General features: G+C 41.6%; 1 protein-coding gene across 2 annotated transcripts in view; it reads right to left on the reverse strand.

Annotated features, from left to right (window-relative positions):
- The window catches only part of GALNT5 (polypeptide N-acetylgalactosaminyltransferase 5), a 50,079-nt gene that overhangs the window by 17,679 nt on the left and 18,885 nt on the right, over window positions 1-13,515 (reverse strand). For both annotated transcript variants that reach the window (XM_004703807.2, XM_045299284.1), the window contains exons 3-7: window positions 13,176-13,295; window positions 6,575-6,710; window positions 5,873-5,992; window positions 3,495-3,612; window positions 1,133-1,456 (exon numbers count right to left, since the gene is read on the reverse strand). In XM_004703807.2, coding sequence (XP_004703864.1) covers window positions 1,133-1,456; window positions 3,495-3,612; window positions 5,873-5,992; window positions 6,575-6,710; window positions 13,176-13,295 — 818 coding nt within the window. The remainder of the gene's footprint in view (window positions 1-1,132; window positions 1,457-3,494; window positions 3,613-5,872; window positions 5,993-6,574; window positions 6,711-13,175; window positions 13,296-13,515) is intronic.

A 13,515-nucleotide genomic window follows, 5' to 3' on the forward strand; every position in this document is an offset into this window, starting at 1 on the left:
ATCATTTCAAACCCTTGTGTTCTACGCCTTGGGCCCAGGTCTTGGCAGCCTCTTCAAATTCAGCCTCCCTTTTAGAATGGGGTCAAAATAGCTTTCCTCCATTTCTTCTCTTTTGTGATTTTTTGGTTGGTTTTCTGAACCTTTGCCTCCAGGCATCCCCTCCTGCTTGTCTTCGTTTTCTGCACATTTCCTTGTGCTCTGGATTCTTTCCCCACCTTCCTCTAACAATCTCTCATTTGCAACTCCTTTTTGAAATCTTCAAAAAGCCCTTCCTAAATCGTGTCATCTCACTGTTTAATGCTGCCCCATGATGGTTCATAAGTCTTTGATACAAATGAAGAGAGAGAGAGAGAGAGAATGGGAGAAAGGAAAATTTTATTATGCCTACAAGGACCAGTGTGACAGGATCCCTGCCTCCCCTCTCTACCTACCTCTGGTGCTATTCGACTCTCTTCAACCACATCCACATGTTTACCAGTCCTTGCTGCTCCCAACCTTCACCCATCTTGGTGCCTTTGAGTGAGGGCATCCTTTGCTTACATGGCTTGGATTTAATCTTTCTTCCTCTGAGGCAACTTCTTGCTCGCTCTGATTGAGAATTGATGGATTCCTTCTTGTTCCCTCAAGGAGCCCTTTGGGTCCGAATGGCAAGGTTTATGGTTCAAACCCACTAACCACCCCAAAGGAAAACGTTGAAGCAGACTGCTCCCTAACAGCTGTATAGCCACAGAAACCCAATACAAAGTCACTGTGACTTGGAATCCACTGGATGGTAGTGGGTTAGGTTTGGTCTTTTGGAGAACTGCTATATGTGCATTTTCACTTGACTTCTTAGCTTTTGTCTTCCCTACTCTGCATTGTGTTATCCACAGTGGGGTTCAGGACTATTTTATGTACCACCTGATAATCCAGTTCTATAATACTGACTGGTCTGTTGACATTAAGTATTTAGTGACTTAATTAATGACAACAACCTCCTTTAAGGATGTTGACATATATTTAGTCCTCAACCATGCTCTGCCCCATCTGCCCTCAGACATGTGCTTATCAAGTACTAATCGATCTCTCCCACACCTTTTTTGGGAAGAGATGCTTTCGTGCAATGGGGTTTTCTATTGGAGCTTGGACTTACCACACCGTTAGCTCTTACAATGGGCGCTTTCAAGTCCGGAAAAACGTTCTCCAAGTACCATTTGAAGCTTTTGCATTTCAGCCTCCTGCGAAGGTCCCTTTGCTGGGTGAGGTTTCCAGCATCGAAGCCTTGGTCCATGAGGTGATCGCCGTGGCCGTAGAAGAGCTCCTTGTATTCATCCAGCCAGACCTCGGCAACACGCACCAAGTTCCGCTCCACTGTTTTCATACGGTCTTTCGGGAAGGAATACGGGTTGTCATTTCGGAAGATGTGCCCAACTCGGGAGCAGGGGACAATCTCAATTTCTCCACCGCACATCCACACCTGGAACAGTTGGAGAAACATCCATCACAGGCTGACTGTCCACAAATCCTAGGCCATTAATAAGAAAACATCAAGCACACACCCTCCACGCAACGCCCGCTCTCAGCCTGGAAAACGTTCTTCGATTAGGAAGTGTGACTGAACAGGGTTTAGTTCTCGGAGTCATTGGGCTCTGTGGAGTCCCTTCTGACTCCAGGAGACCCTCCGTCCGCAGGGTGGCACGCTGCCCTGTCCGGCGTGCACGTCCACCTCCAGAGGATGGGACTTGAGCCCCTGCTGCAGTCACTGGGTCAGCTCGGCTCATTGACACTCTTGGAGCAAGCAGACTGTCTTTTTCCAGGGACTGGTCTGACCACAGGCCCACAGTGCCTGGAATAAAGCCTTGCTCACCTCACTTCTGGTTGTACTTCTTCTCAGACAAATTCCTTTATTATTCTGTCTTCCGTAAAAAGAAAAGAAAAAACAAACAAAACTCACTGCCATCTGGTCTATACTTAATCACAGCGACCCTACGGAACAGAGTAGAACTGCCCCTGTGGGGTTCCGAAGCCACATTTTAAGGAAAGGATTCTACCTGTGAAGTGGTTTCAAACTGCGGGCCACAGGTTAGCAGCCTACACACCACCCCCAAGTAATCAACCCCCTGTCACTGAGTGGATGGTGACTCAGAGCTACACTACAGGAGAGGGTGAGACTGTCCCTGCCGGTTACTGAGACTGCAACTCAAGTAGAAAACCCCATTTCTCTCCTAAGGACCGGCTGGTGGTTTCGAACTGCTGACCTTTTGATCCCAGTCCAACATGTAACCACTGCTCCAGAAGGGCTTCAACACCACCATCAGGGTTAGTAAAACTTTTTTCTTCCTCCTTTGCCACCAAAGGATTTCTTCCTAAGGAAATCATCACAGACTTCCATTGTATATAGAATGTGTAATGGGAGTCCCCATTAACTCCAAAACCCCCAAACTTACTGTCATGGAATCGATGCCGAGCCACAGTGACCCTACAGGAGAGGGTAGAGCTTCCCCCTATCAGTTTCTGAAACCGTAACTCTTTATGAGGGTGGAAAGTCCCATCTTTCTCCTGAGCAGCGACTGGTGGCTTTGACCTGGGATCGCAGCCCAACGTGTAACCACGATGGCCCCCGGGCTCCGAGTCCTCGTTAAGCCATGTTCAATCAGAGACGGGATGGCTTTCCATTGTCTGCTCGTGCCTTCCTTCCCACATCGTGTGAAGCTCCATGGGGTGTGTAGAGCACAACTTGAAAACTGTTCTCTTCCTCGGGAGCTCTGAAGTAGCACCCCGGGGGTACAGAACGCCCAGTCCCAGAGTCAAGCAGCTGCTTGTCAGATGTTTTCCCACTGTGGCTGGTGCTGCAGACATGTGTTTAGATGTTAATGTGCCCAAAGACCCGGCATGGCACACACAACCAAAGGATCAGCTCCCTGGAATCCCCTAGCCCGTTGGTGGCTGCTTTAGAGGTACTTTTTATACCTCTTCCACTTGGGGTCTCCAAAATGTGATCCTATACTAAATGTTTCCATTGTTTCAAAGAAAAATGTTTTGGGAGAGTTACTTTATATCAAGTGTGAACCTCAAATGAGCCCTCATGGTGCTGTCCCGTAAGCATACGACTGCTAACCTCAAGGTTCTCAAAGTCAAGGGTTCAAACCCACCAGCCACAACATGGCAGGAGATTGCAGCTATCTACTTCCATCGAGATTCCCAGCCTCAGAAAGCATGTCTAGGGCCACTAGGGGTCAAAACTGGATCAATGGAAGTGAGCTTGAAGTTTGGGTATGAATTTCCAAACACCATATTCTATGCAGAAGTGGTGTTGTGAAATATAAGGAGCTCTGAACAGATTTCATGATGTATTTATTTTCCCAAGTTTAATCTGGGATAGAAAGCCATTGATCCAGAGACTAGAAAATTTCTGTGAAATTTCCTCCAGGATGCAACCATATGTCAGTTAAATGAAACCATTTGAAGGCAACACCTTGTCCATTGTTAGGAGCATTTGAAACCCTCAAGGATACCTTGAATGAGAGCTCCATGTTTTCTCCACCCCACACATCCAGCCCAGGGTCATATGTCCCAAGTTCAAAAAAGTAACTTTTATCAATAGAAAATAATCCACCAGCCATGACTGGGCACCTGGAGAGAGAGAAAAAAAGAGGAGTTTAAAGTTGGATTTCATGGGAACTCAACTTTTGAAACGTGGGTTACTTGTACCCTGGTGGTAGAGCGGAGAGACTTTTTCAGAATCGCTCTGTCTTGGATGGAGCCACAGTGACCTCATCGGTGAGGGGCTCACAGACTCACCGGAGTACTGCTGCTCAGACTCAGGAGGAGGAGACCTGGAATTTGAACTGCTGTTTGGCCTGTTTACTCTCACACAACCCTCGACTGAAGTTCCTGGTTACTTAATTTAGTACAAACAGAGTGCCAGGCACTAGTCTAAATATTTTATGTGTCTGAAGAGAGACTTTCCAATAAGCTTTTCAGTAAATAAGTATTATTATTATTATGAAGAGACGGCAATAGAAGGAAAATAAGGAACTCCTCTGAAGTTACAGACTTGAGTGTTTTTATACATTTAGGGTTCAAATGAAAAAGGACCACGATGGCATCGTAATTAAGTGCTGGGGCACCAATCGTGAGGGCAGTACCTCACACCGACCAGCCATGCCATGTAAGGGACATCTGTCAGTCTGCTTCCAGGAAGATTCCAGTCTAAGGAACCCTATGGAGCAATTCTAACCTGTCCTATAGGGTCTCTGAAGGTTGGGATCAACTTGAGCAGGAGGTTTGTTTTGGGTTTTGGATTCAAATATAGACAGCCTGGCTTGTCATTCACTCCATGCTGCTGCCTCTCTGCCATAGCTACATTTCTAGTGCACTTTATCATCTACGTGATATCATTTACATGGTAAAACAACCTAAGCAGTAGTCACTTTTCTTGATCTTAATGTAAAAATGAGGCAACAACATCTCAGAAAAGTGAATTAACTCTTTTTTTACACTCAGACTGCTAGTAAGAATAAAGTTGAGATTCAAACCAAGAGAGTCTGACCACCGGGCCTTCACAACTATTATTGATCATGGAGGACAGAAATTTACATAAAGTCAGCATTCAATGAAGGCATTGATTAGTTCCCCTGGTGGTCACTACTGTGACCAGAATAGTTTGGAGGAAGAGTGCCCCGTGTCTGAGTATACAAGGTAATTCAGGTTCAAACCTGCTCCTGCCTTATTTATACACACAGATGATCTGCACTTACCAAATATCCTTACCAGACTATCCAGTGGGTATTGTTTTACTAAAATTATGTTGACAATAATCTGGCCTCAACCACTAGATGGGTCCTCAAAATGGGAATCTGAATTAAACAAAGAGGTTCTTTAGGTGTGGGATTAGGGAAAAAATGTATATTCTATTGAAGTCCCTATTTCCCATCTCTCTCCTGGAGTTAGTGAGATGTTCCAATGATTGGCACCTATGTTTTGCTTAAAGGTAGGACTTCCATTTTGCTCCTTGGGGGTACTGATTCTGAAGAGCTGGAATCCGGCAACAAAGAGGTATGATTTACTGAAGGGTAATAGAGGAAAACCCCAGGAAATGCACAGACTGGCCTCTGGCTTTCTCTTGGGACTTACAAGCTTGTGTCTTCTCGCTGCTTTTTCTAGTAGGATTCCTGCTCCTCTGCCCAGGGTGGGTTGAGGCTTTGTGGTGTGCTCCATGCTTTCCGGGAAATAAGAAGCCCCTAATTTTGACTTCAGATCAGAATTATTTCTTAACTGATTCACAGAAGTTTTCACCCTTCCCATGGAGTAGGTGGAATTGGATCATAAAAAGAGAGTCATAACAATGGCTATTATTGCAATAATTCTTCTATTGCTATTATTCACTGTATTAATTTCCACAAATGTTTCAAAGGTAGCATGTGTGTGATAAATAACACTTCCATCTATTTTGTGCTTCTTAAGTGATAAATTTAGGGTAATGGAGCCCTGCTGGCCCAATGATTAAGTGCTCAGCTGCTCAGTGAAAGGTCCCTGTTTCCAACTTACCAGCTGTTTCAAGGGAGACTGGCTTCGCCACATACTGTTGTAAAGATTACTGTCAGAAACCCCATGGTGGAATTCTACTCGATGAGCCAGAATCTACTCAACAGCATACAATATCAAACTTAGGATGAACAGGAATTGGGTTCTGGACTGAAACGGATGCAGATGACTATTTAAAAAGTGAAGTTTGGTAAGGGGCGTTAACTTGTCAGAAAACCATTGCTTGCTTTTGGCTGTCTAGCGACTAGAACTCTAATCCTTGAGGTTACATTAATAAGAGACTGTGCTTTTTTTTTTTGAGTTGCATTCTATGTCTAACAAAAATAGGTTCATGATTGTCACTTACCTTATAACATCCGTTTCTTTAATTTTGTTTTTTGCAATGACATCTGGTGGAATTGTTTTCCAACCAAAGTTCATGGGCCAGACAAAGACTCCTCTTTGAAAATTGTCCACGGTCATGTAACTAACCCAGGGAAAAGAGCAAATGTGCCATTTGAATCATATACATTTTTGAATTCTCCACCAACTGAACTCAATGCCTTGTTAAAATAAACAAAAATACAAAATAGGTACTTATAAAGATGATTCTAGATTATTAAAACTTTTAATAATTGTTGAATATTTATGAGTTTAATTTGCTTGTTTTCAGCTTATAGTTTTTCTGTAATAATGCCCTAGCCATTTTTGAGGGAAAACAGAAAACACAACACGTAGCAGGCACATGCATGTTTATAACAAAAAAGAAGAACCAAACTTGAAAGAAATAAAGATTTTTTGTTTGTTTGTTTCAGTAGCATATAAATAGGAAAGAACCAGACAGTGAGAATTTGGATATTTTGGCACTGAGGATTGAGAATATGTGATGACCAAATAAACTGTGGTATTGGTCTTTCCTTTCTCTAAGATAATTATCATGAATTTTAATTTGGTTTTAAGTAGATACATTGTGTATTTCTCAGTGTTGAAAAGATGGATTCTTTAAAGTTAAGGTTGCTACTGTTTGCTGGTGGTGAAAATAGACTCTGTAAAGTTATCACAGTATTACCTCATATCCTTATCATTGATGACTTCAATAACTGGACAGGCCACTTTCTTTCGACTTAAATAAACTCTTTCCAGGAGAGGCTCCAACCAGCCAACATTACATTCCACATGAGAGTCTAAGAATGTCAGCACATCACCTAGAGATCAACAATAACCACAACACAGGTATCATTTACAAATTCAGACTGTGCACCCTACATGATCAGAGATGTTGGGTGTTATCCCAGAAGTCTGATCGTGAAAGCAGTAGTCTTTACTTCTCAGTGAATTCTTGGTCGCTAAAATTTCATCCTATAATGAAATGGATGAAAATTATTTCGTCAGAATTCCTGTATGGCAAATATCATTTATGTCAGGCAGAAATTGATTAGCCACTTAGGATAGGTAGCAAGATGCCAGAGGGAATCCTCAGTATTAAAGGTAATTCCTGATGTCTCTTCTAAAGAGGGCGACCTCCATTCACTCTGGGTGGCTGAGACTCTGTTTTGTGGAAGATCAGGATACATATGAAAATACAAGTTTGACTTTAGGGAAGACGAAGAAGATACATTTCTTTACATAATAAGAGAAATAAAGTAGAGAAACCAGCAAACCAGGAGATGTTATAAGAAGGCTCATAGAAAAAAGATTAAAAAGAAATCTGTCAGAAATGTTTATTTAAAATACTTTTGCTCTTATTTTCTGATAGTTGCATGAAATAACTTTTTGTCTTCACTCAGTTAAAATCTCAGTATCATCTATGTCGTTCTGAATATTTTTACACAAGTAGATTGTATGTGCATATGTGTATCTGTGTGTCTCGAGGGATCATTAACAACCTTCAAGGAATCAGTTATAATTTGCTAAGTGCTTACTGTATGAGAGACAATGTTTTAAGCATTCTACCCAATTGCCTTATTTAATCCTTGCCACAAACCTAGAGGACCTACCAGGTTGGCCACCTTCACCCCATGCCAGTCTCTGAGTTATATTCTCAGCTAAAATTCACACAGGATTCTAATGCCCTTGGTCTCCCCACAGCTTTGGTGTTCCCCGTGGCAGTGTGATGCCTGCTTAATCAAGGCCGTGGCTAACCCTATAGGGGAACACCTTTCAGCGCCTCTCAAACCTGTAGGCATCAGCCTTCCACTAACGTTGCTTAAAGCGGGGGCCTCAGACCCTGCTGTTCATAGTGAACAGAAATTAAGAGCAAACATCTAAAACTTCATAGAAAGTTTCCAGAATGATTTATTGTCTATTGACTGTCCACACACACAAGTCAAAAGGTTTTGCCATGCAATCATAGACATTTTTATTAAATAAAACCAACAAAGTTTGATGCTATTGTTTCCCACTATGTCCTCCATCTAAAACTGCACACTTCTGAAATTCAGGAGGCAGTACCCACTGTGCAAGCCCACTTTCAGGGAAGCGTTGGACTGCTTGCCACAAGGATGAAGCCCACCAGCTCCTCTTCCATGTTTGTTTTGTTTCCCCCAGCTGCTCTTTAGCAGAGAGACCAGGCTCTCTGCGAGTGGAAAGACTGACAGTCCGAGAAACCCTGGCATAGGGTTGTTAGGAGTTATCATTGATTTTTTCTAATATTTTCCCATTTTATATTTTTCTGTTTATATTACATCAAAATGATAGTTTGAGCATACTTGAGGGCCTCAAATTATGTTCTTTTTAACTGTTCCTTGAGTTTGGGGAACAAAAAGAATTCTGAAGACCTGGGTGGTCCCCTGGATGGAGGAAGTTTCCCTAAAGAAATTCTCATAGGACAACCCTTACTACCGTCAAAGAACAAGTAGGTGCATTGTGATGGGGAAAAAACAAAACAAACAAAAATGCTTCGGTATAACATTCCCGACCTTTTATCACAAAGTAGTTTTTGGTTTTCTTCCTAATAAACCCTCGTACCTGACCAGTGTCATTTGAGAAAACTTATCAAGATTGCCCCATTTTGGATTCCCCCCAAAGAGTTGTATAAGGTTCCGAACTTATTACTTTGCTTTGAAGTTAACTGGCCAGCAGATCCTCCGGGAGGAAGACACTGTTTTCACTGGATTTTTAGAGGCACCTGATGAGACTAAGACAAGTGAATTACTGAGAGAATTTGGCTATCGCCGCTTATTGATCTCAGAGACATGTGTAAACATGTTTTGGTTGTAACAAAATCATGCATGCATGCACTGGGGCCCCAGTAGAAATACTTTGTTTATTTTCCTCATATATATAGCATACATATTATCATATATGCAAAAAGTGGGCTTTTGTTTAATATATACCTTTTAATTTATTTTCAGATAATTTATTTGCATTGTATTTATATTTTACAGATTGTACATGTATATTTTACAGATCATATACATACACATGGATGTGTACGAGTAAAGAACTTCAGGTTCATCTTGAAGTTCTTTCATACTGTCTTTTCCTCCTAACACAACAACAAGCCTATAAGCTCCGCTGTGCCCTAGAATTAAAAAAATCCTCAGCCAGCTTGAGAAGCACTTTTTTCTACATGAAAGCAAAACTAAACAAAAGTATTTGCAGTCAGGTCAGGTAGAGGCAAGCAATTAAAATATACAGAGCTGGACTGTTTGTAATAGAAATTATGACCTGATTGTGGGTTGATCACTAAATCTATTAAGTGCGATTGAATTGTGGTCAAAATTGTAAATAAAAAAAAATAATAGAAAAGAAAAAATTTAGACGCTCACAGCCCTTGTTATTTTATGAGACTTCTCCACAAGTATGGAAATATGATCTCTTATCCTGTGCCATGGTCACAATAGGTTGGAAGTTACTGCATCACACCGAGTTAATGTGTTCAAGGTTCTAATTGATGACGTGTTTGCATTGTACAGGACTCAGAATCCAAAGGAACTGTTTTGTGGTTGAAACGAGGGGCATGTGGTGGAGGCAAATTCTTTGGCTCATGTGCATCACATCGCCTCTGAAGGCAGCTTCCAAAGTCATCCTTTGTCAGACGATGCTGGAGGCTACTACAGCATGGTTTCTGCTTCCTGAAGGCGAGGAGAGAATGTTTTTATATGAAGTACATTCTCTCTTTTGTATTCATAAAATTTCTCCACACGAATATCTAATTGTCATATTAGACTTACATGGGAGAAATCAGAACTCATTTTCAATCCTAAATCTTCTTCTCCAGTTTTGGCCCTGATTCCTACGCAGTTATGCAGATATGAATTCTCAGGTTCATCTTGAAGTTCTTTCATACTGTCTTTTCCTCCTAACACAACAAGCCGATAAGCTCCTCTGTGCCCTAAATCTGCCCACATTGCCCATCTGCCCTGGTAGCTCCCTAGTTCAAGGTTTCTGGACAACTATGATAACCTACTAACCCCTCTAACGTACTAACTAGACAACCCCTCTTTCCTTTATCATTCTCTAGTGAGAGGATTGAGGCTTACCCAAGTCTCCATAGAGTGACCAGAGTGAGTTTTTAAAATGTAAATAAATATTGCTCCCTTGTTTAATTCATTGGCTTCCCATTCCACTGAGAAAACTGCCCATGCTTCTTTAATAACGTCTGTACCAACGCTCCAAAAGCCTGCCCTTTCCGTTCTTCCCAATCAACCCTCCCACCATTCTCCTTGCCGCCCACTCCTCTCATTCATGACGCCTTCTTCCTTGCCCGCCTATTGTCCTTTCTCCCCGGGACGTTCTTCACCCAGATTCTAGCTCAAGGGTTACCTACCTAACACTATTGATTGACTTCTTTATGTTTGTCTCATTTATGGGTCACAATGTACTTTCCAAAGAAATTTAGACATGGACTTCCACTGAATTTTTCTGACTAAAATCTCTCATTAGGAATCTAAGCTGTCACTGCAATGCCATTTTATTGTTTGGGGTTTGTTTTTTCAATACGTTAAAAGAAAAATGCAATACCAATGGCATCACTGGAGCTTTGAATTTGGGTTTAGTTCCAAGGAAGTAAGACTTAGGTGTGCAGGTAATTTGCTATCAGAACATGCTTCGTTCCAAGCTTGGGGGTGGGGGGGTCTGTTATGGCTTAGCCTACAGGCCATAGCAGAGGAATGGCTAAGTGTTTCATGGCAGCATCATGGCGTAGACAATAACACTGCAGGTTCTTGAGGGTGAATTCCAGTCCTGACTCCAACACTCAGTGGCTGGGAGACCTTGATCAAAACGTAACTTCACCACGTTTCCAGATCTTTATCTGTTTAATGTAGAAAGTACTTGGCTTACCTTCTAGAGAGAAGCCCTAGCGACCCAATGTGTAAATGGCTCTGCTGGTTAGTAGTTGGACCTGCCAGCTGCTCCATGAGAGAACAGACCTGGTCGTCTGTTCCTACAAAAATCTCAGCTTTTTCTACTCTGTATCATAGGGTCCTGTGCGTCCAAATTGATTGACAGCACACAACAACCACCACATAGAGCGAAGCCTTGGTGGCCCTTTGGTTAAGCACTGGTTATCAACCCAAAGGTCAGTGATTCAAGCTCACCAGTAACTCCACAGAATAGAAGGTCTGGTGATCGGTTCCTATGAGGCTTTCAGCTCAGGGAACCTGTGGGAAGTTCTACTTTTTCTCAGGGCTGCTATGGGTGAGCATCAAGTTTACAGCACCCAACAACAACGGTAGCCTTAGAGAAATATTAGGAGAATTAAGGCCATGAATAGAGAAATCACTCAAAATGGTACTTGCTATAAGGTCAGCTATTATTACAAGGACCTAGCTTCTTCCACAGAAGAATGTTAAAAATGAAACCAAATGTGTGATGTTATTTTTAGAATACTCATGAACACAGAAGATTCACCTCCTTCTACTCAGAGACCAGCATCCATAACAGAGTGGAGAGGAGAGGAAAGGAAGTCATATTGCCCTTTGAAAATGCCTGAAGAGCTCTAGAGAGAGGAGATGTAGGTCAGGGAAGAAGCATTAGTGGGAGGGGAGAGATTCAACAGTTAATAGATTGTGAACATCTAAAATACCAACTGGGCCAGGCCTCAAAGGCCCTGGCTTGAAGGCATTCCCAGTGGACAGATTTGGGGAAATTTGAGTAGCAAAAAGAATTACACAAAGCGACCAAAATATACATTAGCTTTTTTAAAACTACTATTCCATAGTAATGAAAAATGGGCCTCGGTTCAGGGGGAGAACACACACATACCCAAAGAGAGAGAAAGACAGGCAGACAGACAGACAGACACACACACAGAATATGAATCAGTCTAGAAAAGCTCTTCTTTGTAATTAATAAAAGAAAAAATGATAGAAGCAGGGGAAAATTTTTTTCCCACAATTTTGCAGACCTAAGTGTAATGATTGCTTCAGACAAGGGTCATCAATGAATGCAAACCATTGAGTAAAATGTTGTACGTAAACCAGGGTAGGCACATGAATCAAGATAGCATCCCATAAAGTACTTCTTACTGCCAAGAAATCTATTTGGTTTTCACCATCCTAACCAAGTACAAAAAGTAGTATCACCCAGAGTGCAAAGTTTGACATCTTCTATTTCTTGATTTGAGACCATCAGAAGTCAGCAATGTATTTCATCTATGTGGTGATCATACCAAAGACATGAAGCTAATATGAGGAAACAATCAGAAGAATTTTAAATGCTGTCACTTCTACCAAACAAATGTCTTTATTTAAAAAATATATATGATAGAAATATTTTACAGAGTGATGATACTAGATTAAAAGAGAAGAGGCACAGCTCATGAATGTTAATCATATCCTAAATTTTAAAAAGAAATTGAAGAAGAATTATGGAGAGAGAAAGAAGGAAAATAATCGGTTTGAATCATATTTGGAACAGCTCAGATCAGAGCAAGGGGCTATACACTAGGGGATGTTTAGGTTTGAAATGTGTGCTTATGTAAAGGAATGTTCTTATTCTTCCAAGGTGTTTGCTGAAGTATCTAAGGATGCAATGCTATAAAATCTGTAAATTCCTTTTCAAAGCTCCAGGAAGAAGTAAGTAAGACATAAAAGTAAGTTTATGTCTATCACAGTCTGTGTACATATGTGTGTGCTACAGGAGATACAAATGGGGACTTCAAAAGGTGTATGGAAAAATCCCATTATCCTTTTGTCCAAACCAAAGACCTCACATGCACATTAGCCATCAGCCACTTAGTGTGGAAACATAAAAAATCAAGGAATAAACCAGATGTTTCCCAATCAGACAGTGGCAAAGTTTTAAACTCAGTATGACAGGATGTCAGCGAATGTTGGTAAATGCTGTGTGCCATCCCATGGGCAACTCCTCGTAGACCCAGCTTGGTTCTTTTCCCATGTCTTCTCTTGGCATTGCACCTGATCTTATTACCAGTTTTCATCCAAATCCGTTGTGAATGGATGATTCTGCTTTTGTTTCTTGGCCAGGAATTTCCGAGAGTCTTAGGAAAAGACATTGTCGGGACAGAAGGAAACTGCACCCAACTAACAACCCTTTAGTGCTCTTTGTCGGTGGGCTTTTGAAGTCTTCTCATATTACAAAATGCTAAAAATTGGTTACACGAAGTTATGGATATATGTGTGTTCATTGTACTGTAAATTTTGCTAAATGCTTGAAAATATATATTTTTTCAATGGAAGAAGGAAAAATCCATGGCTTCTTACCTGTTGCATGCTGGGCGCCTGCCAGTCTGGCTCTTATCAAACCATGTCGCTCTTTGAGGTGAAGTATGCGGACTTTTGGAAACTGAGACATGTATTTATCCAAATGATCTTTTAGGTAGTCTGTACCAGAGGGAGGGGAGAAAAGAAATCACACAGATGGGTGACGAAGCCTAGACACATTCCAGGAGTGCCTCCCTCGTGTCAAATTCAACCCTTCCTATTGTTGCTGAACTGTGTTCCTCAAGCCATGATTTTGTTTGCTGATATTTTCTTTAATGGATTTACCTGGGCTCAATACTATAAATGACCTTACTTCCCAAATCCCAAAGCTTTTTCTTGC

Source organism: Echinops telfairi, unplaced genomic scaffold (genome assembly GCF_000313985.2).
Source record: "Echinops telfairi isolate 266 unplaced genomic scaffold, ASM31398v2 ScPeMD7_4;HRSCAF=17, whole genome shotgun sequence".
Lineage (NCBI taxonomy): Eukaryota > Metazoa > Chordata > Mammalia > Afrosoricida > Tenrecidae > Echinops > Echinops telfairi.